This window comes from Podarcis cretensis, assembly GCF_951804945.1.
Source record: "Podarcis cretensis genome assembly, chromosome: 13".
Taxonomy (NCBI): Eukaryota; Metazoa; Chordata; class Lepidosauria; order Squamata; family Lacertidae; genus Podarcis; species Podarcis cretensis.
In genome coordinates, this window is record NC_137182.1 from 27,726,413 (window position 1) to 27,746,443 (window position 20,031).

A 20,031-nucleotide genomic window follows, 5' to 3' on the forward strand; every position below is an offset into this window, starting at 1 on the left:
TATTGGGAAATTTTGGAGCAAGAGGGGGACAGATTGAAACTGAAAAGCTTTGAGATGCTAAAAGGGAAAGTAAGAGATTGGCTTCATTATTATCAGATAATGGAAGTTTTCAAAACAGACAGGAAAATTGGCTTCCAGGTGGAAAAATCAAAATTAGAAACTGAACTGTTAGAGCCCAGTACTAAGAATTTGTCAAGAATGTATAATTTGCTGCTGAAATGGAATACACAAGATGAAATGGTCAAATCGGTAATGATTAAATGGGCACAGGATATTGGTCATAACATTATGTTTGTTGACTGGGAAAAGTTATGGACCACTGGGATGAAATTTACGGCATGTAATGCCTTGAGAGAAAATATTATGAAAATGATTTACAGGTGGTACATGACCCCAGTCAAACTTGCAAAAATCTATCATTTGCCCGATAATAAATGTTGGAAATGTAAGGAAACGGAAGGAACGTTTTTTCATCTTTGGTGGACGTGCCCAAGGATTAAGGTCTTCTGGGAAAAGATCTATAATGAACTGAAAAAGGTACTTAAGTACACCTTTCCCAAGAAACCAGAGGCCTTTCTCCTGGGCATGGTCGGCCAATTGGTGTTAAAGAAAGACAGAACATTTTTTATGTACGCGACAACAGCAGCAAGAATACTCATCGCGAAGTACTGGAAGACACAAGAGTTACCCACCGTGGAAGAATGGCAGATGAAGGTGATAGACTACATGAGTTTGGCAGAGATGACGAGCAGAATCCAAGACCAGGGAAGAGAAACGGCGGAAGAGGATTGGAAAAAATTTAAGGATTATCTAAAGAAATATGCAAAAATTAGTGAATGTTAGGTTGATGCTGGATGAGAAAATAGGGGTTAATAGCGGTAATGGATAAGTCAAAAGAAAATGAGTGCTATTAAAATTAAATTGAAATTAGGGGGGGATTTGCTAAAAAAATTGCTGACATGAGAATGCAGGAAGGGGAGGTATGAGGAAGTCGGAAAAGTAAGGTATAAGAAATCAAGATTTGAAATTATATGTGTTTTATGTTTTCATTGCTTTGTATTTGTGTTTTGTTTGTGTTGAAAACTTTGTGGAAACTTCAATAAAAATTAATTTAAAAAAAAAATTATGATGACGATGGAATAAGACGTCCTGGTTTTCATTGGAGAAATGTTGGAGGGTATGCTTTTGTTTCTCTACACCAGGGGTGGAGAACCTCAGGCCCAGGGACCAAATGCAGCCTCTAAGCCTCTCTATCCGATCCTCAGGACACACATCCTCACCGGCACAGCTTTGCACCCTTAAGTGCTTCTGCCTAGCTGGAATGTGACTTCACACTATAATATTATCTCTTGCTTGTCTGGATGGAGAGACTGGTGTAGGTGTGCAGACACCTCTGGCTTGTGCCTGGCTGCTAGAATACACAGGCAAGAGTTGCATCTGTTGCTCCACCCATTTTTTGTCTCTGGCCAAGGCCACATGTGGAGAGTTACCCATGAGGGAATGCGGGCCTCAAGCTGAAAATGTTTCCCCACCACTGCCCTATATATTCCCAGGGAAGAGAAGGAAGAGGAATAGACACCAGTGTATAACCTTTCTATCCCTTCTGTGTTGTCCTCCAAGTTGTTTCTCAGCTCTCCTACTGGAGATTTTGTATGTGTGTGTGTGTACATGCGGTGTCAAGTTATATGCAAAACATATTCCCTACCATTAAACTATGGGTTGCTTAAAGAAATTACGCAAATAGAAAGAAGAGGTTCCAGTCAGAGACACCTGGGATGTTTGCTCTTGTGCATCTTTCTCCCAACAACACCACCTGATTATGGCTACTGCTTGGGCTAAAGTATGTGTTTTAATTTGTCCGTATCTCTACCTCCTCTGCACAGCAACACACACACACACACACACACACACACACAACAGGAAAGGGAGTAGTGTGAACTTATTGCTTCCTGGCAAATTTAGCATAGCCCTCGTGAGCAAGAAAATCCTATTGGATTCACTTCAGTATATTGGGGGCAGGGAAGAGACAGAGAAAGGAGGCCAGCATGTTAATCCCTTGCATCAGCCAGACATCAAAAGACAGCGGGATCTGCAGAGCTAGGCTCCCAGACAATCAAAACTGTCTGACTAGGAGAGAGGGAGAGGGAGAGGAAGAAGAAAAGGAAGTTAATTAGCCACCTTTGTGCTGTGCCTTTGCTAGCGACAGGGTTCTAATCCGAGGCTGACACCCCCTAAATAAACCGTTAAAACGTACACAAGCTTCTATATCAGGAGCTGAATGCCTCAGGGTGGGCTGGATTAATCACTGTGCTAAGTAAGGATGTATTCAGACTAGGAGGTTATTGTGCTAGCATGCCTGTTTCTAATCTGTCACAGTTTCTAACGCTGCATTTACACTGCGGTACCGGTTGCATTATGGAACTGTGCCTTTTTATATATCTATCTACTGCCACGTCACACTAAATTTCACTCGAACCGGGCATGACATAGCAGCAGGCATCGCTGGGCATTTCACCACCCTTCATGCACATGAGTACTTCTGTTCCCCCAGGATTCACCCATGTGAGGAAAGAACTGTACACCAGGATACCGCCCCGAATTTTATCGTCCAAATTTTGTGATCCATGTAAATGGTGGGAAAATCATAGTGGAAAATCCCTACGGATTTTCCAGGCTAACAGGGTTTGACATGGATTTTGTTTTTGTTTTTTTCTGGAAGTGATTAACAAAGAAATAGTGCTAAACCTCCACTAGATTCCGCTAGATTTCTAGACATCATCAGGTAAGGAAACTTCAGAAAAACAAAACAAAATTCTGCCTGAATCCACCTTAAGTCACAAAACAGGGTGCTAGCCTTCTTCCCCGCCATACTGTGGTCTATCTATCTACAGAGATGATTCACCTTTTGGCCCTGTTTGGGGCTCTTCAAAATGTCCAGACATCCAGAATTTCACTGACAGCTCCTCTTCAACAAGTAAAGGTAAAGGTAAAGGGACCCCTGACCATTAGGTCCAGTTGCGGACGACTCTGGACTTGCGGCGCTCATCTCGCTTTATTGGCTGAGGTAGCCGGCGTACAGGTTCCAGGTCACGTGGCCTGCATGACTAAGCCGCTTCTGGCAAATCAGAGCAGCGCACGGAAACACCATTTACCTTCCCGCCGGAGCGGTACCTATTTATTTACTTGCACTTCGTGCTTTCAAATTGCTAGGTTGGCAGGAGCAGGGACCGAGCAACGGGAGCTCACCTCGTTGCGGGGGTTCGAACCACCGACCTTCTGATTGGCAAGCCCTAGGCTCTGTGGTTTAACCCACAGCGCCACCTGCATCCCTTCTTCAATAAGTAGCAGCTCCTTAATATTCTACTAGTGAAAAATATTGTACTGTTCTAGCGGGTGTGCATTTCCAGTGGGGAAAACTCATGAGAACATAAGAAGGGCCTGCTGGATCAGGCCAGTGGCCCACCTAGTTCAGCATCCTGTTGTCACAGTGGCCAACCAAATGGCTATGGGATGTCCACAAGCAGGAATCGAGCAGGAGAGTACTCTGCCCTTCTGTGATTTCCAGCAACTGGTATTTAGAAGTAGGCATACCAACTCAATGGAGCTGAGGCCTCTACAACTCCCCCATGTCCACTGGGATGGGGCTAACCCACCTACCCCAATCTTGAAGGGGGCAGAGGAGGCCTGGTGGGATGTTGTCCCAGGCCAACCAGCACAGCCTGGCATGTGAATGTTACAGAGGGAGGAGGCCTGCTCGGCCGATGCAACAGTCATCATGCACACACGCAATGTGCATGATGTTGCGCGCACACACACACCCAATATTGGGCGCATCAAATGCAGCACGCAGTTAGCTCAGGGAAGATTTAGCAAGCGCTGCAGCTATGCACATTGTCAGCGCACACAGAAGTCTATGTCCACCTGGCCACAAGATAATTGATTTCTGAACTGGCCATTGATATGTGTTTATACTGTGTGTGCGGCAATCAGCTGGTGTGCAACTCAGGAGATAATAAAAGGTATTCTTAATAATTTAAATTTCTGCTATTAATATTCCTTCTGCAGCAGAGGTTGTCAAGAGGTTACATGCACACGTACACGCACACACACACACAAACGTTAAGAAATAGAATATATTAAATAACACTTTCAGTTGGCTGAGAAACACTACAAAAACGAATTATGGCAATTATGTCACCCATGCTGCCACTAATTAACTCCTGCCAAGAGAGCTTGAGGACATCTTCTAAAGAGTTGATTCTGTAAGTGATCATAAGGATAGAGATTCTTCATGGGGTGGGGGCAATGCATAGTTACCGCAGTTTAATAAAAAGGAGATATTGTGAACCGACAGCCCACTGCTACAGTGCACACAAGGGCCTTTTGGCTGGAGACATAGTCATCACACCACTAAAAGGTGTTTTCAGTTTAGCTCACCAGTGTGGAAAAGGGTCCAGCATCTTTCCCAGGAAGGGCAGAAGGTCTCAGGCAAGCGCTGGCCACGGCTAAACACCATTCATTCAGCAGAGCTGATCACAAACTCTGCAATCCAGTGGGCTTGCCAAGCTGGCTCACTGCCTGCTACTGAGCTAAGCCTTAATTAATTGGAAAGGGAGAAACAGTCCATGGAGAGTGATGCTGGGAAAGAGATCCCTGCCTCCACTGCACCAGACAGTATCCCAGAAAGGATGATAAAAGCCTGAGCGAGGCAAGAATCCAGGCCAAACTGGCCAGGGTGCAGATTAGCAACAGAGAAGGGAATGCCCCATTGCTGATGCCCACTTCAGCCTAGTCAGCTCCAGCTAAGCACCAATGTAGCAGCCAAACTGACTTGTTGCTGGGAGAGGAATTTGATTCAGTTTTTGCGTTTAAAGGCGAATCCACCCGGCTTGCTCTTTCCAAAACTATACACAAACCAAAACACAGCGGTTCTTTGAAAATCTTGCTTCTCCAAATTTTGCAGGGCGTTTCTCCAGAAAGGTAACGCGCACACGAGGCACGCATTAGTGAAAATAAGCATAGAGAAATGGATTGCATTTGGGAAAACTGCTTGTGAGGAGCCTTGGCAGATACGGAAGGCTTCCTGCTTCAAAAGGCTGCTGTTGAATGCCACCCCAGTCTCCAAGTGGTGCTAGATTCCAGGTGCAAGGTTCTAGGCACTTACCCAGGGTTTGTGTTTCCACTTGGAAATGAGGCACAGCAGAGACTGTGGTGTATTTAGGATATATAGTTTATTTGCACATGTATACAACCTGAACCTACGATGGAGGGATTCACAGCATCAGCACCTCGAATGGGTCTTGTTTCTCCCACAGTTGCAGCCTTGGATTCAAGCAGACATCAAATTCTATGCTTTTTTAATTCTATGACCATGCTCTGCCCGCAGCCTTTTCCAGCCTGCAACCTTTAGTCTCCTAGGTCACATAACAGCCAACTCTCAACCCTGGCTTTCTTTTCCTAACTCACTCTGAAATGATGGAGGGACTCCACCCACTTGGCCCAGAGCCTTTGCTTTCTTAATGGCACATTACCTTTCCTTGGTTGTCTTAATGGCCCATCTCCCAGATGATCTCCTGAACACAAGAAGCTGGGTCCAGGAATTAGGAGTCTGGCATCCAGTTCAACCCCCCAAGTCTTGATTAAATTCTATCAACTATTGGACCCATAAATTTAGGGGAGTCTGGCACCCACAAACTCATAACATTCGCCTTCCATGAACTGGAGGGAGACCAAAATGGTGTGGACGGGGGGGGGGGAGGGGTGTAACATTCTCACTCCTGCAGGCCCACTCTGCACATTTATTTAAACACAGTTGATAGCCTGCATATTGTTTTTGCTTTGCTAATATATCTATAACCAGAAGAAACCCTTTCCTTTTTGCGTTAAAACCAGCACAGGACAGGCTATTGTAAATTAACAAAGCAAGTGAGGTGAGGGGGAGTGTGAGGCATGAGGACTGCAGACTCACACAGTGAGCCACGGTGTGAGAGTCAAGAGTGACGCAAGCAGACTTGTCCTGATTTCCATCTGTGAAATGATGGAGGAAATTATTGCCCGAAAGGTTTGCCCAGCGTCTTCATTTTATTTTCATATTGCGCCCAAGGACATGTGATTTGATCTGATTCCGTAAATCAGACTGAAAGAGCCATCTAAGTCTAGCAATCAATGCATACCCAGATCATCTGAGGACCTTCACAAGCATGACAGCATGGTGGGAGACAGCCATTGTCTGTGTTTGCCTCCAGTATATGTTCGCCAGAGGAATCTGGGCTCTGAACACGAGAACCAATGTGGTATGGTTGTTAAATACTGGATGAGAAGAGGAGACAACCAATTTCAAATCCCCATTTAGTCTTGGGGTTCACTGGGTGACTCTAGCTAAATACATTCAAGCACAATTCCCACCACCCACCCAAAATAATTCTGGGAATGTTAGTGTAAATGCTCCTGCAATCTACAGCCCAAATGTTTTATAGATCGGGCCCCACTGGTGACTAAGTCCAGAGGTCCTTTGGGCTTCAGCCTGTGACACAGCTGGGAGCTTTAAATTTTAACCACCAGAGCAAAACAAGAGATACCACCATACACCCTGTTGCTGGAACGGTCTGTGCAAATGAGCACAATATGACAAAGGAGTACTGTTAATAACACTTAGCATTTTAAAAAGTGCTTTAAAGTGGTCAGCCCTGTAGAGCAGGCCAGTATTATTATCCTTAGGGAGCAGATGGATGGGATGAGCCTGAGGAAGTGATCCGCCAAGAGAAGGAAGGTACAGTGGTACCTCGGGTTACATACGCTTCAGGTTACAGACGCTTCAGGTTGCACTCCGCTAACCCAGAAATATTACCTCGGGTTAAGAACTTTGCTTCAGGATGAGAACAGAAAACGCACGCCGGCGGCACAGTGGCAGCAGGAGGCCCCATTAGCTAAAGTGGTGCTTCAGGTTAAGAACAGTTTCAGGTTAGGAACAGACCTCCAGAACGAATTAAATTCTTAATCCGAGGTACCACTGTATTCCTAACTTACAGCTCAGTCTCTTAGCTACTGTGTCACATGGGTTGTACAAAGCAGTGCAATCCAGCAGTTTCCCCATGTTTTTCCGCATTTCGGAATTATTTATCCCCGTGACAGAATTCAGGGTTCCAGGTCAGCAGAATCTGGGATGGTTTATGTGTAAAATCCCAGGCAAGAAGGATGGCCAGTCAGATGAAGCAGGAGGAGCGACGTGAGGTTGGGACAGTGATTCGCTAAGTGCAACAGCAAGCCTGACAGCAAATCACAGAAAGGGGCGACAGCCCTGGATATTGGCTTTCTTAGCTCAGCAATGCCAGCCCAGTGTGATTAATAAGCAAAAGGACACCGAAATGGCCAGCCAACTCTGGCAGAGAAACTGCTCAGAGATTGGAGAGCAAGCCAACAGGCTCTCGAGACTGCTCTACAGGGGAGGGATTAGCAGGCAAGAATAAGTGTCACAGAGTCACCCCCTTCACTGCAAGGAACAGCATGCTGCCAGCTGCCTCCAGGGCACAGAAGCCTAGAGACAAATGCTGAGCATTAGGCAGGGTCCAAGAAGGAGTAGGAAAAGATGAAGACAGACAGCAGTGGCTGGATTAGGGATAGGTGAACCTGTCAGTTTCAGTTTCTCTTGCATTTCTGCATTTTCCCAGTTTTAAATTCAGCTTGGCCCATTTCTGCCTCGGGTTGCAAACATTTTTTTTTTAAGTCTGCATGAAAATTTGTATGCATTTCTGTATGTACTTCAACTAATATACACCTTTCTGCATTTTGCACATTTTTTCATTAACAGATACATTTTGGTGCACATTTCCCCCTAATATATCCTTGTTTTTTTTAATACATTTTGCTGGAGGGGTGTGTGTTGGCGATGGTTGGAGAACTGCATCACAAAATTCAGGGAGGTGCAAATTTCAGTTTGTGCATTGGTTTGAGAGCTGTGAATTGGGTAATTTCGCATTAAAACGCAAACTGAATTAATTTCTCCCCCATCCAGAGACTGGATAACAGTCAGAGAGCAATCACATGCACACACCCCTTTTTTGTTACTCCTGAATAGTTGCATAGCCCCAACAGAGTGCCAGAGGGCTTGCAATCTATGGCTGTGTGCACGTTACAGTTTACTCTTATACTCCACTGCGCTCCCACTGCTGGTGCTTGAATGTACACATGACATTAGCCACAATCCATACCTATCATGTAGTTTCTTGAGAAATACTGCCGCTTGGTGCATTTCCCCCTCAAACCAGCTTCCACCTGATTTGAAAATGCAAGCCACGTTCGCTTTGCTGTTAAACTGAGGTGTGTACATCTGAGACAGTCACTGCTTGTGTGCAGATGACAGTTCATGCCCGGGTGACCCCTTCATGAATAAGAGCGCAGGGGTGGAGGTTGCAGGCGTGGGGAAACCAAACAAATAACGCACATGGGGTGAAGACATTCCCTGCCCCCTCTCTGGTGTGTACAGCAACATGCAAATGTGACTTGAAAAGCAACAGGGGAAGAAACGACCTCACTGCAGTTTAAACCATTAATGTGTGCACAGCCTATATGCAAGTCTGATTGCAGGGTAGGGAGAGGACAGTCACAGACGGTCAAATAAGCAGCAAGCATGAGATCAGGGAGAGTCAAGTGACTGTGTAGGTAAGATGCGGATAAAGTGGTTCAGCAAAGTTTCTGCTGGAGAAAAGGATCTCAAGGAAAGACCTCCAAAGGAAGAGAAGGAAACAGCTCAGTGAATGGAAAGGCTATCCTGGGTATAATGAACAGACAGACTGGGGGGAAAGGGGGCAAAGAGAGGAGGCGGATGATGAGTTCGTAGGAGAGCTGGAAGGGGAACATGGCAGGCATGTTAACAGTCATCCTGCCAGGCGGCCCCTAACAGCTGAGAATTGCCTCCAGAAACTTCACCAAAGCTGGGCTTTTGTCCACAGACAGACAGGCATGTTTGGACAGGCAAACTAATCTAGATTTTTAGGGCCAAGTCACTTGGGCAGGCTTAACAGGCAAGGCTATGTGGTTTCTGATGCTGATGAAGGAAGAGGTGCATGCAAGAGGCAGAGAGGGAAGAGTTTGGGAAATGAGAAATGGATGCTTATGCCACAGAGGGAAAGGGAGACAGCAAGAGAGGGCAGGAAGCCACGGCAGTCTTAGATGGAAAGTGGTGAGGAATGGATGCCCCAAGGCCCACTGTCTCCTATTAGACCATGGGGAGGGCAGCGAATCAACTATCTCCATCATGCCCTGCTTCTGAGCATCCCAAGGACATTAGCTGACCAGGGTGCAGTTGGACCAGATGCATCCCTGGCCTGATCCAGCAAAAAGATTGTCGCTTGCCTTCTCTGGCTCAGATGGGTGAAGCTGCCACTCTTCTTTCACCGGTGATGTGTGTTGTGAGCCACCGGGAGGGAAAGAAGTGGCGAGGCATGGGAAATCCTCCTGGCTCCAGCAGAGAGGCACATGCCTGGATGTCAAGCTCAGATCAAAGCGATTCTGGGCTGCTTTGCGGGGAGGGAATCTTGGACAAGTGACGGCAGCGGCGGAGGCAGTGCAGTGAGGAGAGGATTAAGGAAATCCTTGGCCCAATGGGGAGCCATGCTCTGCGGCTGGGGTGGTCCTGCAATTAGCAAGGATGCGCAACAATAAAGGAAGGAAAAAGCAAGCCTCGTGGTTTTCTTCTTTTCTTTTCCCAGGCGCGGCAGGCCTGTGCAAACATTTCAGCCAGCCCTCAGAAGCCTACAGGCCTTGCCTTTCTTTTTGAGAGGGAGAGAGAAAGGGCATATAATTATATCCTAAGGGGGAACAACATAAAAGGAGGTTGTGTCTCCAGTGGTTGGAGTGGGAAGCTGGGAGCAAGGACGACTGGAGTCTGATAAATTAACAACAAGAGGTCTTGGAGCCAAGAGTTCTGGGTTGCACTCCACACCCTCTGCCAGAGGAGGAGAAGGGGTGCCCACAGCAATGGGTGGGGGAGGAAGGGAAGAAAGGGGAGAATCTCTGTGGGGGTGGGGTGGGGGTGGGGAAGGATGCAATTAGGCTTCTGAAAGGAGCCCTTCTAGGGCACAATCCTCTCTGAAAGCCACCCACCATGACCTGGAAGCCCCCACTTCCTCCTAATCCAAAATGCATAGGAGGAGCAGACTGTGGTTAGCCAGCAAAGACTGGAAAAGAACTCTGCACAGGCTCAGAGAAATTCAGCTCCCCCCCCCATTGCAATTATGATTACTGCTGCCGGGTGTATCCATTACTCCCTTGTTCACCACGCCATTTTTTCTCTGAACATGTGCTGAACGTTTTTGGTCAGAACTTGCTGATTTGCAGGAATATCAAACAGTACAGACTCCTGTCCTTAGGAGTCTACCATTTTAGGGTGAATTTATGCATTTTGTACTCTGCCTTGCAGGTCTTTAAAACTGAGCATGGAAACCTCAATTCCTTTCATCCAGCTATTCATGGGAGCCAAGTTTGCTTTACTGGAAGTCAATTTTCATCTCCCAGCAGTTCTAGTTAAAGGGCCCTGGTTAGGACTGGGAAAGAAATTCTGCCCATTGGCTTGCAAAACTGGGTTTTGGATAGGCTACCAGCAGTTCCACTGCAGGGCTAGACAACCCACTGGTCTGAGTCAATGTATAAAGTTGCTTTTTATACCCACAATTACCACAATTTGAGAGCCCTGGGCTGGGGTGGAGGGTTTGCGCTGTTTTCCACAGGATTCAGTCCTGAAGATCAATGCTCTAGTTAATTAACAGCCTCCCCACAAGGCAAAAAAAAAGCTATCTTCCCACCCTCCTTTCCATCACACAGTATTGCAGAATCTCAGATTTTGTTGTAATTATTGCTATTTTTAAAAGCAAGTTTCTAGCTCTCATTGTGGCTGAGCAAATGTTTTAAAAACAAGCTCTATCCCTTGAATGCTCAGAGAGACATCTTCAAATAATTCTGCCTCTTTTTGTGGAACTCTAATCCCTGGCTTTACATACACACACACTCGAGGGGCATCCATGTGTTAGATTTGAAAGGAGGTGGATATATTCATAGTAAACCAAAGAGTCCTCTCAGCCCTCAAGCTTCAGTCTTCTTTAATTTCTACCTGTCTCCACCAAGACAGGAGGTGGAATGTAGCCAGCAAAACACACACACACACACACACACACACACACACACACACTTTTATTGCTAGCTTAGGGGCTGCTGTTTGAATCTGAGGGGAACTGACACTGCTTTAAAAACCAATGCTGCCTGCCCACTCTCAAGCTGTGAATGTGCAATGTCAAGGTCAGGCTGGGGCTGCGAACGACCCAGGAGAGGGCAGCGTCTAAGGCCGAGCTGCGTCTACAGCTCAGGGCAGTTGCTGGATCAACCTGAGCAATAAAAGGCACCATTACTGGTGTTGGAAGCCAGAGTAGAGGTTTTAGCTCACAGGACAATCCCAGGTCTGGGTGGAAGAGGAACGAGGCAAGCGGCAGAAAAGAGTGAGAATAAGCAAAAGAAGGCCAGAAAGGGGGAAGGTCATTGTCACCTGCTAAGCATTTCTCTTGTGTATATTGCACAGACATACACATTTTGAATTTGTCAATGGCAGCATCAAGACAGACATGTGTGAAGGAGCCAGCACGGATTAACGGCCAGAGAGAGAATTTTCATAGCATTCAAGACAAACTGAAACGAAATACTTTTCGAGGGATGCATTTCACACATTCAGCTGAGTCACTGGGTACTGTGGAACTGTGTGGTGGCTGGGTGTGTTTGCAGTACAAATCCGCCACAGCACTGTCCTTAAACTGAGGTAGCTTTTGCTTAGCTAGCATCAATGTGCCATGAAGCAACGCATCTTTAATAGACTTTTGATGACTGGTGGCCACCAGAAAGTAAAAAGAGTATATGAGCTGAGAACAGTGTTCCTTCTTTTTTTCTTTTTCTTTTTTGGCACAGGGCTAGAAAGAAAGCTGGTCTATATAGTCGGAGCAGAAAGCAGCAGCTTGGATTTTTGCAGGTGGTTGGGTAGGATGTAGTGGTGCTCCCTGCTCTCACATTCAACTTCTTTCTAGTAACCTCACAAGGAAACTCCCCATGTAAAAGCTCTCCTGAAATGGCCCACATCTCTGATACAAGTTGGGAACAAGCAGTAGCGTAGCGTGGGGGGGTGCAGGGGGGGCCGGCCGCACCGGGGCAACATCTGGGGGTTAGGGTTAGGGGGCGCAAATCCATGGGTTAGGGGGCGCAAATTACTTGCCTTGCCCCGGGTGCTGACAACCCACGCTACGCCACTGGGAACAGGAAACTATTTCAATATCGTTCCACTCCACCTGATGTGCCTAACTCCACCCAGAAGATAATGCAATACGATCAAAGTCTGCAGCAGCAATTATTCCATATGTAGGAGGAGTCTGAAGTACACAATACAGCTCTCCCTTTCACTTCCTGGGTGTGTCCTTCTTGTTTTAACCTTTGTACCATCAAGATTCCTGCAGTCCTCTGCTTTAAATACCACATAACTCAAGAAAGAAATAATATACATCTTCCAAAGCTCTCCAATGAGCACTGGGAAGGGACATAAACCAAGCACTGCTGCAACCTAAAAAATAATAATCCACCAACAGGTAGAAAATGAACACCTGAAAGGGGCCTCTGTTTAATGAGCATCCTTTCCCAGACAGAGCATAGGCCGTTTCTGCCTTTTCCTTCTCATACTAGCTAATCTTAGCATTGGAGTGGTGTTAAAGATTAACAGAGAGGTTCAGGGTCTTGGGGCCTATGATATCTGTGTTACATACGACACAAGACTTGAAACCAAAGTCCACTCCATGTCATCTGGCTTGATACAGTTTGTGCCCACCTGATCTTTTATTGTGCCCAAATAGTAACTGAAGGAAGTATGCATGTAGCCACCCACTCCAGGCAACTTTGATTTCCTCTGCCCTGTTGGTCCCTTTAAACCGCAGCTGACTGCAAATTTCTGCTTAAGATTTGAAATATTCACCACCCAGAGGCCAATCTCTAGGAGATCTCAAGCTTGTCTGGAAATTTTGTTTTTTATATATAATATTTTTTATTAAGTTTTCAATTGTACCTTTCAAAATAAATATTTTACAAACTTTAAAATATCAAATGACTTCCCTTCTTATCCTTCCATGCTTCATTTTACATGTCATACATTCCTGCACATTTTACTATAACCATTCAAATCAGTTTTCCACTTTTACATCAATCGAATATTATTTAAGCCATTGAATTTATCTTAATGCTGCCAGCGTTTTCAGCTGTATACAGTAATTTTCCATGTATTCAATAAATGTTTTCCACTCTTCTTTAAATATATGTTCTTCTTGCTCTTTTATTCTATGTGTTAAATCTGCAAATTCTGCAGATTAAGTTGCCAGTCCTCTTTAGTTGGGACATGGCTCACTTTCAATTTTGGGGCTAACAAAACACAGGCCGCAGTTGCTGCATACATAAATCACCTTTTCTGACACCTAGCAATTTCTGTCTAGGTTATTCCCAATAAAAATGACTCTTGGGAGTAATTTTAAGCATTTTTTTCCAATTCGTTATAGATCATTTCCCAATACAGTGGTACCTTGGTTCTCAAACGCCTTGGTACTCAAACACCTTGGTACTCAAACACCTTGGTTCTCAAAAGCCGAAAACGCGGAAGTAAGTGTTCCGTTTTTCGAAAGCCAAACATCCGATGCGGCTGTCGGCTATTGTTTCTGGGGCGCCTGCACCTATCAGAAGCTGCGTTTTGGTTTTCGAAAATTTTGGAAGTCAAACGGACTTCCAGAATGGATTAAATTTGGCTCTTTTGTTTTTGGGGCTTTTTTGGTTAATTTGTTTTTGTGACTGTGTGGAACCCAGTTCAGCTACTGATTGATTGATTGATTGTGTGACTGCAAAAATGGATAAAAGCCCCCCATCCAAACAATGACTATCATCAGTGCAGGTAAGAATTTTTTTTTAATCATCTACAATGCTGTCTTATTTATTTTATAGCACAATACATTGATTATTGCTTTCATTTTATGGATCAATGGTCTCGTTAGATAGTAAAATTCATGTTAAATTGCAGTTTTAGTGGGGTTGCTTTTCAAAGTCTGGAACGAATTACCGTATTTTTTGCTCTATAAGACTCACTTTTTCCCTCCTAAAAAATAAGGGGAAATGTGTGTGCGTCTTATGGAGTGAATGCAGGCTGCGCAGCTATCCCAGAAGCCAGAACAACAAGAGGGATCACTGCTTTCGCTGCGCAGCGATCCCTCCTGCTATTCTGGCTTCTGGGATTCAGAATATTTTTTTTCTTGTTTTCTTCCTCCAAAAACTAGGTGCGTCTTATGATCTGGTTGTCTTATAGAGCGAAAAATACGGTAATTCATTTTGCATTACTTTCTATGGGAAAGCGCACCTTGGTTTTGGAATGCTTTAGTTTTGGAACGGACTTCCGGAATGGATTAAGTTTGAGAACCAAGGTACCAATGTATACTTTTACCTTTTTACATTTCCACCCTTGCTTGGAAATTTTGTGCCTTCTGACCTAGAAGCTCTTCCTTCTATTCTCAGATGTATAGTCAATCACACAACCCAAAAGCACTTTGCACATGTCCAGAAAGAATTTGCATATTTATTCTTTTCTTGCCTGCAACAACTGTTCTGAGCTTAAGTAACTAGGCATGAAAAATCCAGCCAGAAAAATTATCTCACTGCTAAAATTAATACACTCCTAATTTTTTAAAAATAGTGAGTAGAAAGTCCAGCTCTCCTCAATAAAAAAGGAGAATTGTTCCCAGTATCCTGGAGGATACTTTCATTAGGGAGCTGGTGTAGTGTGCTATAGTCCAACTACTTCTGTTTACCAAAGGCAGTCCTTATTTCCTACTGCCTTGGCGACACTTCTAAGGGCCTTTAAGCTAAGTATGCTAAAAGCATGAAGTGGGAGATTGAGGCCTCCCATCTCCCAAGTCCTGTGCATGTGCCAGAGACTTTGGGGCAAAGGGACCACAAGTAGCAAACACAAATAATGGCTGGATACCAAGAATGCCTACTCTGCAGCTGAATGTCAAAATTGTTACACAACACACACACAAACAAACAAACAACATGTACTGACAATGCTTAACTTGTTGTTACCTTACAGACAAATAAGGAAGATGGTAGCATTTTAATGCATGGCTCATGTACAGACCTTATATATATATATATATATATAAAAGAGCTTTGCACAGAACACATAAAAAAAATTTTTTTTAACTGTTTCTCTTTAATTTTCATCACCAGAGTTTCACATCAGTGAATATAATTCTAGGTTTGATTTTCCAAACACTGAAGATAAGCCCTACACCCACAGATAGCTATTTCTTTTTTAATGCATTCTCATCAAAATTTGTGGTGTGTATCTGGCTATGGCTTGACGTGAACAAACAAATGTACGGTCGCCCAAAGTAAAAAATGTGGCAGCTTTACTCCTTCTTCAATCCGACTGCTGCCACGCTACCTAGACTTAAGCCATGGTTTAGCACAACGTTCCACCAGTCTGGGAAGACAAACCATGAACCCATGTTCAGACTTAATACTAAACCAAACCACGGCTTAGCTCTGCATAGTGCAGCAGAAATAAGGCTGAGGAAGAAGCAAAGTAGCCATGATTTTTCTCTGAGTACCCACATGCTTGCTTGGCCATGGTTTGCCTTAGAATTATGTGCAAACTGTGCCAATGTCCTAATGCCACTTCAAATCTATCTCTCCAATATTCATCACCTGAGGGCTGCAGCATCCAGCAATGACTACAGTCCATGTGTGGATGAACCAACATGGATCTAATGCAATGGAAAGAACTTGGATATTACTTTGCATCACCTCACATACAATGCTTTGCAATGGAGCCAGTTCACACGTTAAGCTGCCAGTGGTGATGTACATGCAAGTGTGAACAAGCCTGAGTTCAAATGCCTGCTCAGAAATTGACTCCTTCTCTCAACCTTGTTTCTTCATGTGCAAAACAAGGATAAAACAGCTTTGCAACTCAGATCACAAAGATTACAAGTCCACATTTCAAATTAGTTCTATTATTAGTCATTCAGTGGTCTGAAGAGGGGGAGGCTTCTCTCTCTCATCCCGACAAACACATTCCTTTCTGGTCACTTGGAAGTGTTTCTTACTCACCACAGGTGACTTGTCAAGCAGTTATTTACAAGCGTGCAGTAAAAGTCAACCTCTCTCACGAGGCAGGACAGATGTGAGAATAATCGCTGTACTGTAATACATTTTGTACTTAAAAAAACCAAAAACCTAATTACAGTGGTACCTCGGGTTAAGAACTTAATTCGTTCCGGAGGTCCGTTCTTAACCTGAAACTGTTTTTAACCTGAAGCACCACTTTAGCTAATGGGGCCTCCTGCTGCCACCATGCTGCCAGAGCACGATTTCTGTTCTCATCCTGAAGCAAAGTTCTTAACCCGAGATAATATTTCTGGGTTAGCGGAGTCTGTAACCTGAAGCGTATGTAACCTGAAGCGTATGTAACCCGAGGTACCACTGTACAGAGAAATTAACCATTACAAAATATTTAGCAGTTATATAGCACTTTTTGCCAAAGGGTTCGAAACCCTACATACTGTATCCTCATTCACTAACCTTACAACAACACAGCAAAGGAGACCAGAGATTATTGTCCCTATTCCCATAGAAGTGGGGGCTGAAGCTAAGAGTTGCTTGATGCGAGTCAATGATTCCGGGATCGAACAGACCTGGCACTTTCTAGCTGACAGTTCACCCTCTTAAAACTCCACTAGCTCCAGTACTAAGCTCTAGAGAAGCCACTCACCTCCTTTACCCATTCCTAGATGTCTTTTCTCTTTGACTCCAGACCTTCTTCCCCAAAACCCCTACCATACAACTAGCTGTGAGCCGTCCAAAGTGGCTGGGGAAACCCAGCCAGATGGACAGCGTATAAATAATAAAGTTGTTGTTGTTGTTGTTGTTGTTGTTGTTGTTGTTGTTGTTGTTGTTGTTATAACTTTCACTGGAAACTTCACCATGTGGCAGAAGCTCTTTTGCATCCATTTTCACCTTTAAGCCCCCCAAAGTTTGATATTGCCACATAGTCTCCACTGAACTCCTCTAGGCAACCCCAGGAGCAGGCAACATAACATCATAATTCCACCCAACCCCAATCACGAGTACCCCTTACACCAGGGATATGGAGTCTGGAGCCCTTTAGGGAATGTTGAACTCCTCCTCCCATCAGCCCCAGCAGGCACGGTCCATGGTCAGGGATGATGGGAGTTGCGGTCCAGCAACATGTTGAGGGCCACTGGCTCTCCACCCCTGCCCCAACACAAATGGTCCATCTGCAGCATTCCTGCCAGCAGAGAGTGCACTCAGCACTCAGTCTGCTCTTCTTATGTTTGCCATCATCCCTTAAACAGGTGCAATCACCAGGCTGAAGGAGAGGGAAGCCCCCCCCCCTTAACTTTGTTACTGCCCTCCCCGCTCCTTCACTGCCCCACCCCCCATAAAAATTCTTCCTCCATGCTGGGCCTATTTCTCCAGATCAAAGATCCCAAACGGAGATGATACCAGCTGATTATGATGGAAAGGTAAGAGAGTCTGATCATTCCGATACCATATCCTGCTACCTGATTCTGTTCCCTAAAAATGAGGCCCTGCAGCAGTGGCGTAGCGTGGGTTGTCAGCACCCGGGGCAAGGCAAGTAATTTGTGCCCCTTAACCCGTGGATTTGCGCCCCCTAACCCGTGGATTTGCGCCCCCTAACGCTAACCCCCAGATGTTGCGCCCAGTGTGGCCAGCCCCCCCCCTGCACCCCCCACGCTACGCCACTGCCCTGCAGACCCTCTCAAACACAGGGTAACATGCTTGCTTGGAAATCACACCTGGAAGCTCTGTGCTCAGTTTGGATTCTGGAGAAGCGGGAGGGAGACAGGATTCAGTTACTGAGGAAAGGGCACTTTGCACATGCTCAGAGACACACTTCAGTATTATGCCACATGTTCTGGGACTGATTCACAATATCATAGAATTTTAGAGTTGGAAGGGACGCTGAGGATCATCTAGTCCAACCCCTTGCAATGCAGGAATATGCAGCAGTCCCATACAGGGATCGAACCTACAACCTTGGTGTTATCAGCACCATGCTCTAACCAACTGAGCTATGCAGGCCAGATAAATTGGTTCCAACTTCCAGGGCCCAAGTCAAGGCATGTCCATCTGATCCTACCCTTGCCAGTCCCTACATCGACCTGTATTCTGTGCAAAAATGTCAGCTACTGCTGCTGCCTTTCCCTATGGCACTATCAGCCCCTTATATTAGAGCTGTGAATTTTCCTTTCCTTAGCTTGGCACCTCCCACTCTCATTCCAGGGTCCCAGACTCGTCCCCTACCTGCACCGCAGCCATGCCCATGGGGGGCTGTCGGGTCGCCTCCCAGCCTCTCCAGAAGCCTTCCCAGCAGTCGATCGGGGCTCTCGGGTTCTGCCAGCGGTGCCCAGCAGCAGGTGGGTACAGACTCTGGGCTGAGCTGGGTTTCGCCTCCTCCGCCACCGCCTGGGGACAGCTCCTCGGAGGAGAAGGACGTTGGGGAGCGCAGAGAGGAATCGGGGGGCCGCAGCTCCAGCCATCGCCCATCGCCAGCAGTGTCCGTGCCTCCTTCGGGGGGCTCCTCGGGGGGCTCCTTGAGGAATCCGGGCAGCAGGATCTTGGAGACGCTTTGCCTGCGAGGCAGCTGCCCACCAGCCCCGGGGCCAGCCCGGGCAGCCAAGTGAGACCCCTGCTTCTTCAGAAATTTCTCCAAAGGCTTCATCCCGCCGACGGCAGTGGGGGCACCCAGGGGCTCAGCTGGGCCCCAGGACGAGGGGTGATCCAATGTGCCCTTTTCAGCTTAGGCCAAAATTGGGGATCAGGGGCGGCGCACTCTGCGTGCCTGCGGCGGGGGTGGAGAGACGTGCGATCAGAGAGTCATGGCTATGCCAGATGTTGGAGGCGGACGAAGATCTGGCCAAGAAGGTGGCAGGGAGCTGCCTCTTTGGAGAAGGGAAACGTGTCCGGCGTTGGGGAGGGGGGGTGGAGCGGGGGCGCTGCTCTGGCCAACCTTACCGAGCGTGGAAAGGCTTTAGGGGGCGGGGTGCGCGGGGTCCTGCTTGACTCTCCCTGCAGGGGGAGTGACCAGAGGCGCCTCCGGTGGCTTCGCGTCCTGACGCCCTCCTGAAATGGTAGGCGGCGAGAGGCAGACAGGTGGATTGCCGTCTACTCTTTGGCCGCGCCAGAAACGTGGCGAGCGTAAATCCCCTTTGGAGAGAGAGAGGGGTGGCGATTCTTCCCTCCCCACCTCTGCGCCCAGCAAAGCGAGGCGCGTGCCCTTGGCCCCCGCAGGGCTTTCCCCAAGCCGACGAAGCGTCCCGGCTTGCTTGCAATCTGAATCTCTCCTGCTCCTCCGCCAGCCCGCAGCCTCTGCCTCGTCTCCTTCGCCTTTGCCACTCCGTGCGCCCTGCGCGCGCGCGCCCTATTCGCCAGGCTGCTGCTGCCGCTGCAAGCGGGATCCTCCTTTATGGATGCTCATGACAGCGGGGGAGGCAGCTACTGGCAGCAGGAGCGGGGGCTGAAGCCTGCCTGCCTGCCTGCCTGCCTGCCGGGTAGTTTGCATGGGGGAGGCTCTCTGCTTGACCGCCCCCGCCCCCTCCTGCAGGAACCTCCCCTCCTCCTTCTTCGTGCCTCCTGGCCTGGAAAGAAGCAGGCGGAGTCGCCAGTCGGCAGGCTTCTCTCGCAAAGCAGCAGCCAGCCACTCTCTTTCCCTCGCCGCCTCTCCTCCGGAGGGGAGCAAGCCGAGCCCCGCCCCGCCTCCTCCGGCCCCTCCCCCGCCTTTGCACCGGTTCCTCGCCCACCCGCTAATTTTGCCTGCACTTGTTACGCGGGGGCAAGGAAGCCAAAAATCCACACCTTAATCTTGGACTATAACTGGGGGGGTGGGGGGAACCCAACTAAAAACAACAAGCATGATGGTGAGAAATCAGG

General features: G+C 46.9%; 1 protein-coding gene across 1 annotated transcript in view; it reads right to left on the minus strand.

The window, feature by feature from the left end:
• The window catches only part of RAPGEFL1 (Rap guanine nucleotide exchange factor like 1), a 52,342-nt gene extending 32,511 nt beyond the window's left edge, over window positions 1–19,831 (minus strand). The window contains exon 1 of the mRNA XM_079948748.1: window positions 18,406–19,831. Coding sequence (XP_079804874.1) covers window positions 18,406–18,823 — 418 coding nt within the window. The 5' untranslated portion in view covers window positions 18,824–19,831. The remainder of the gene's footprint in view (window positions 1–18,405) is intronic.
• Window positions 19,832–20,031: the final 200 nt, after the last annotated feature.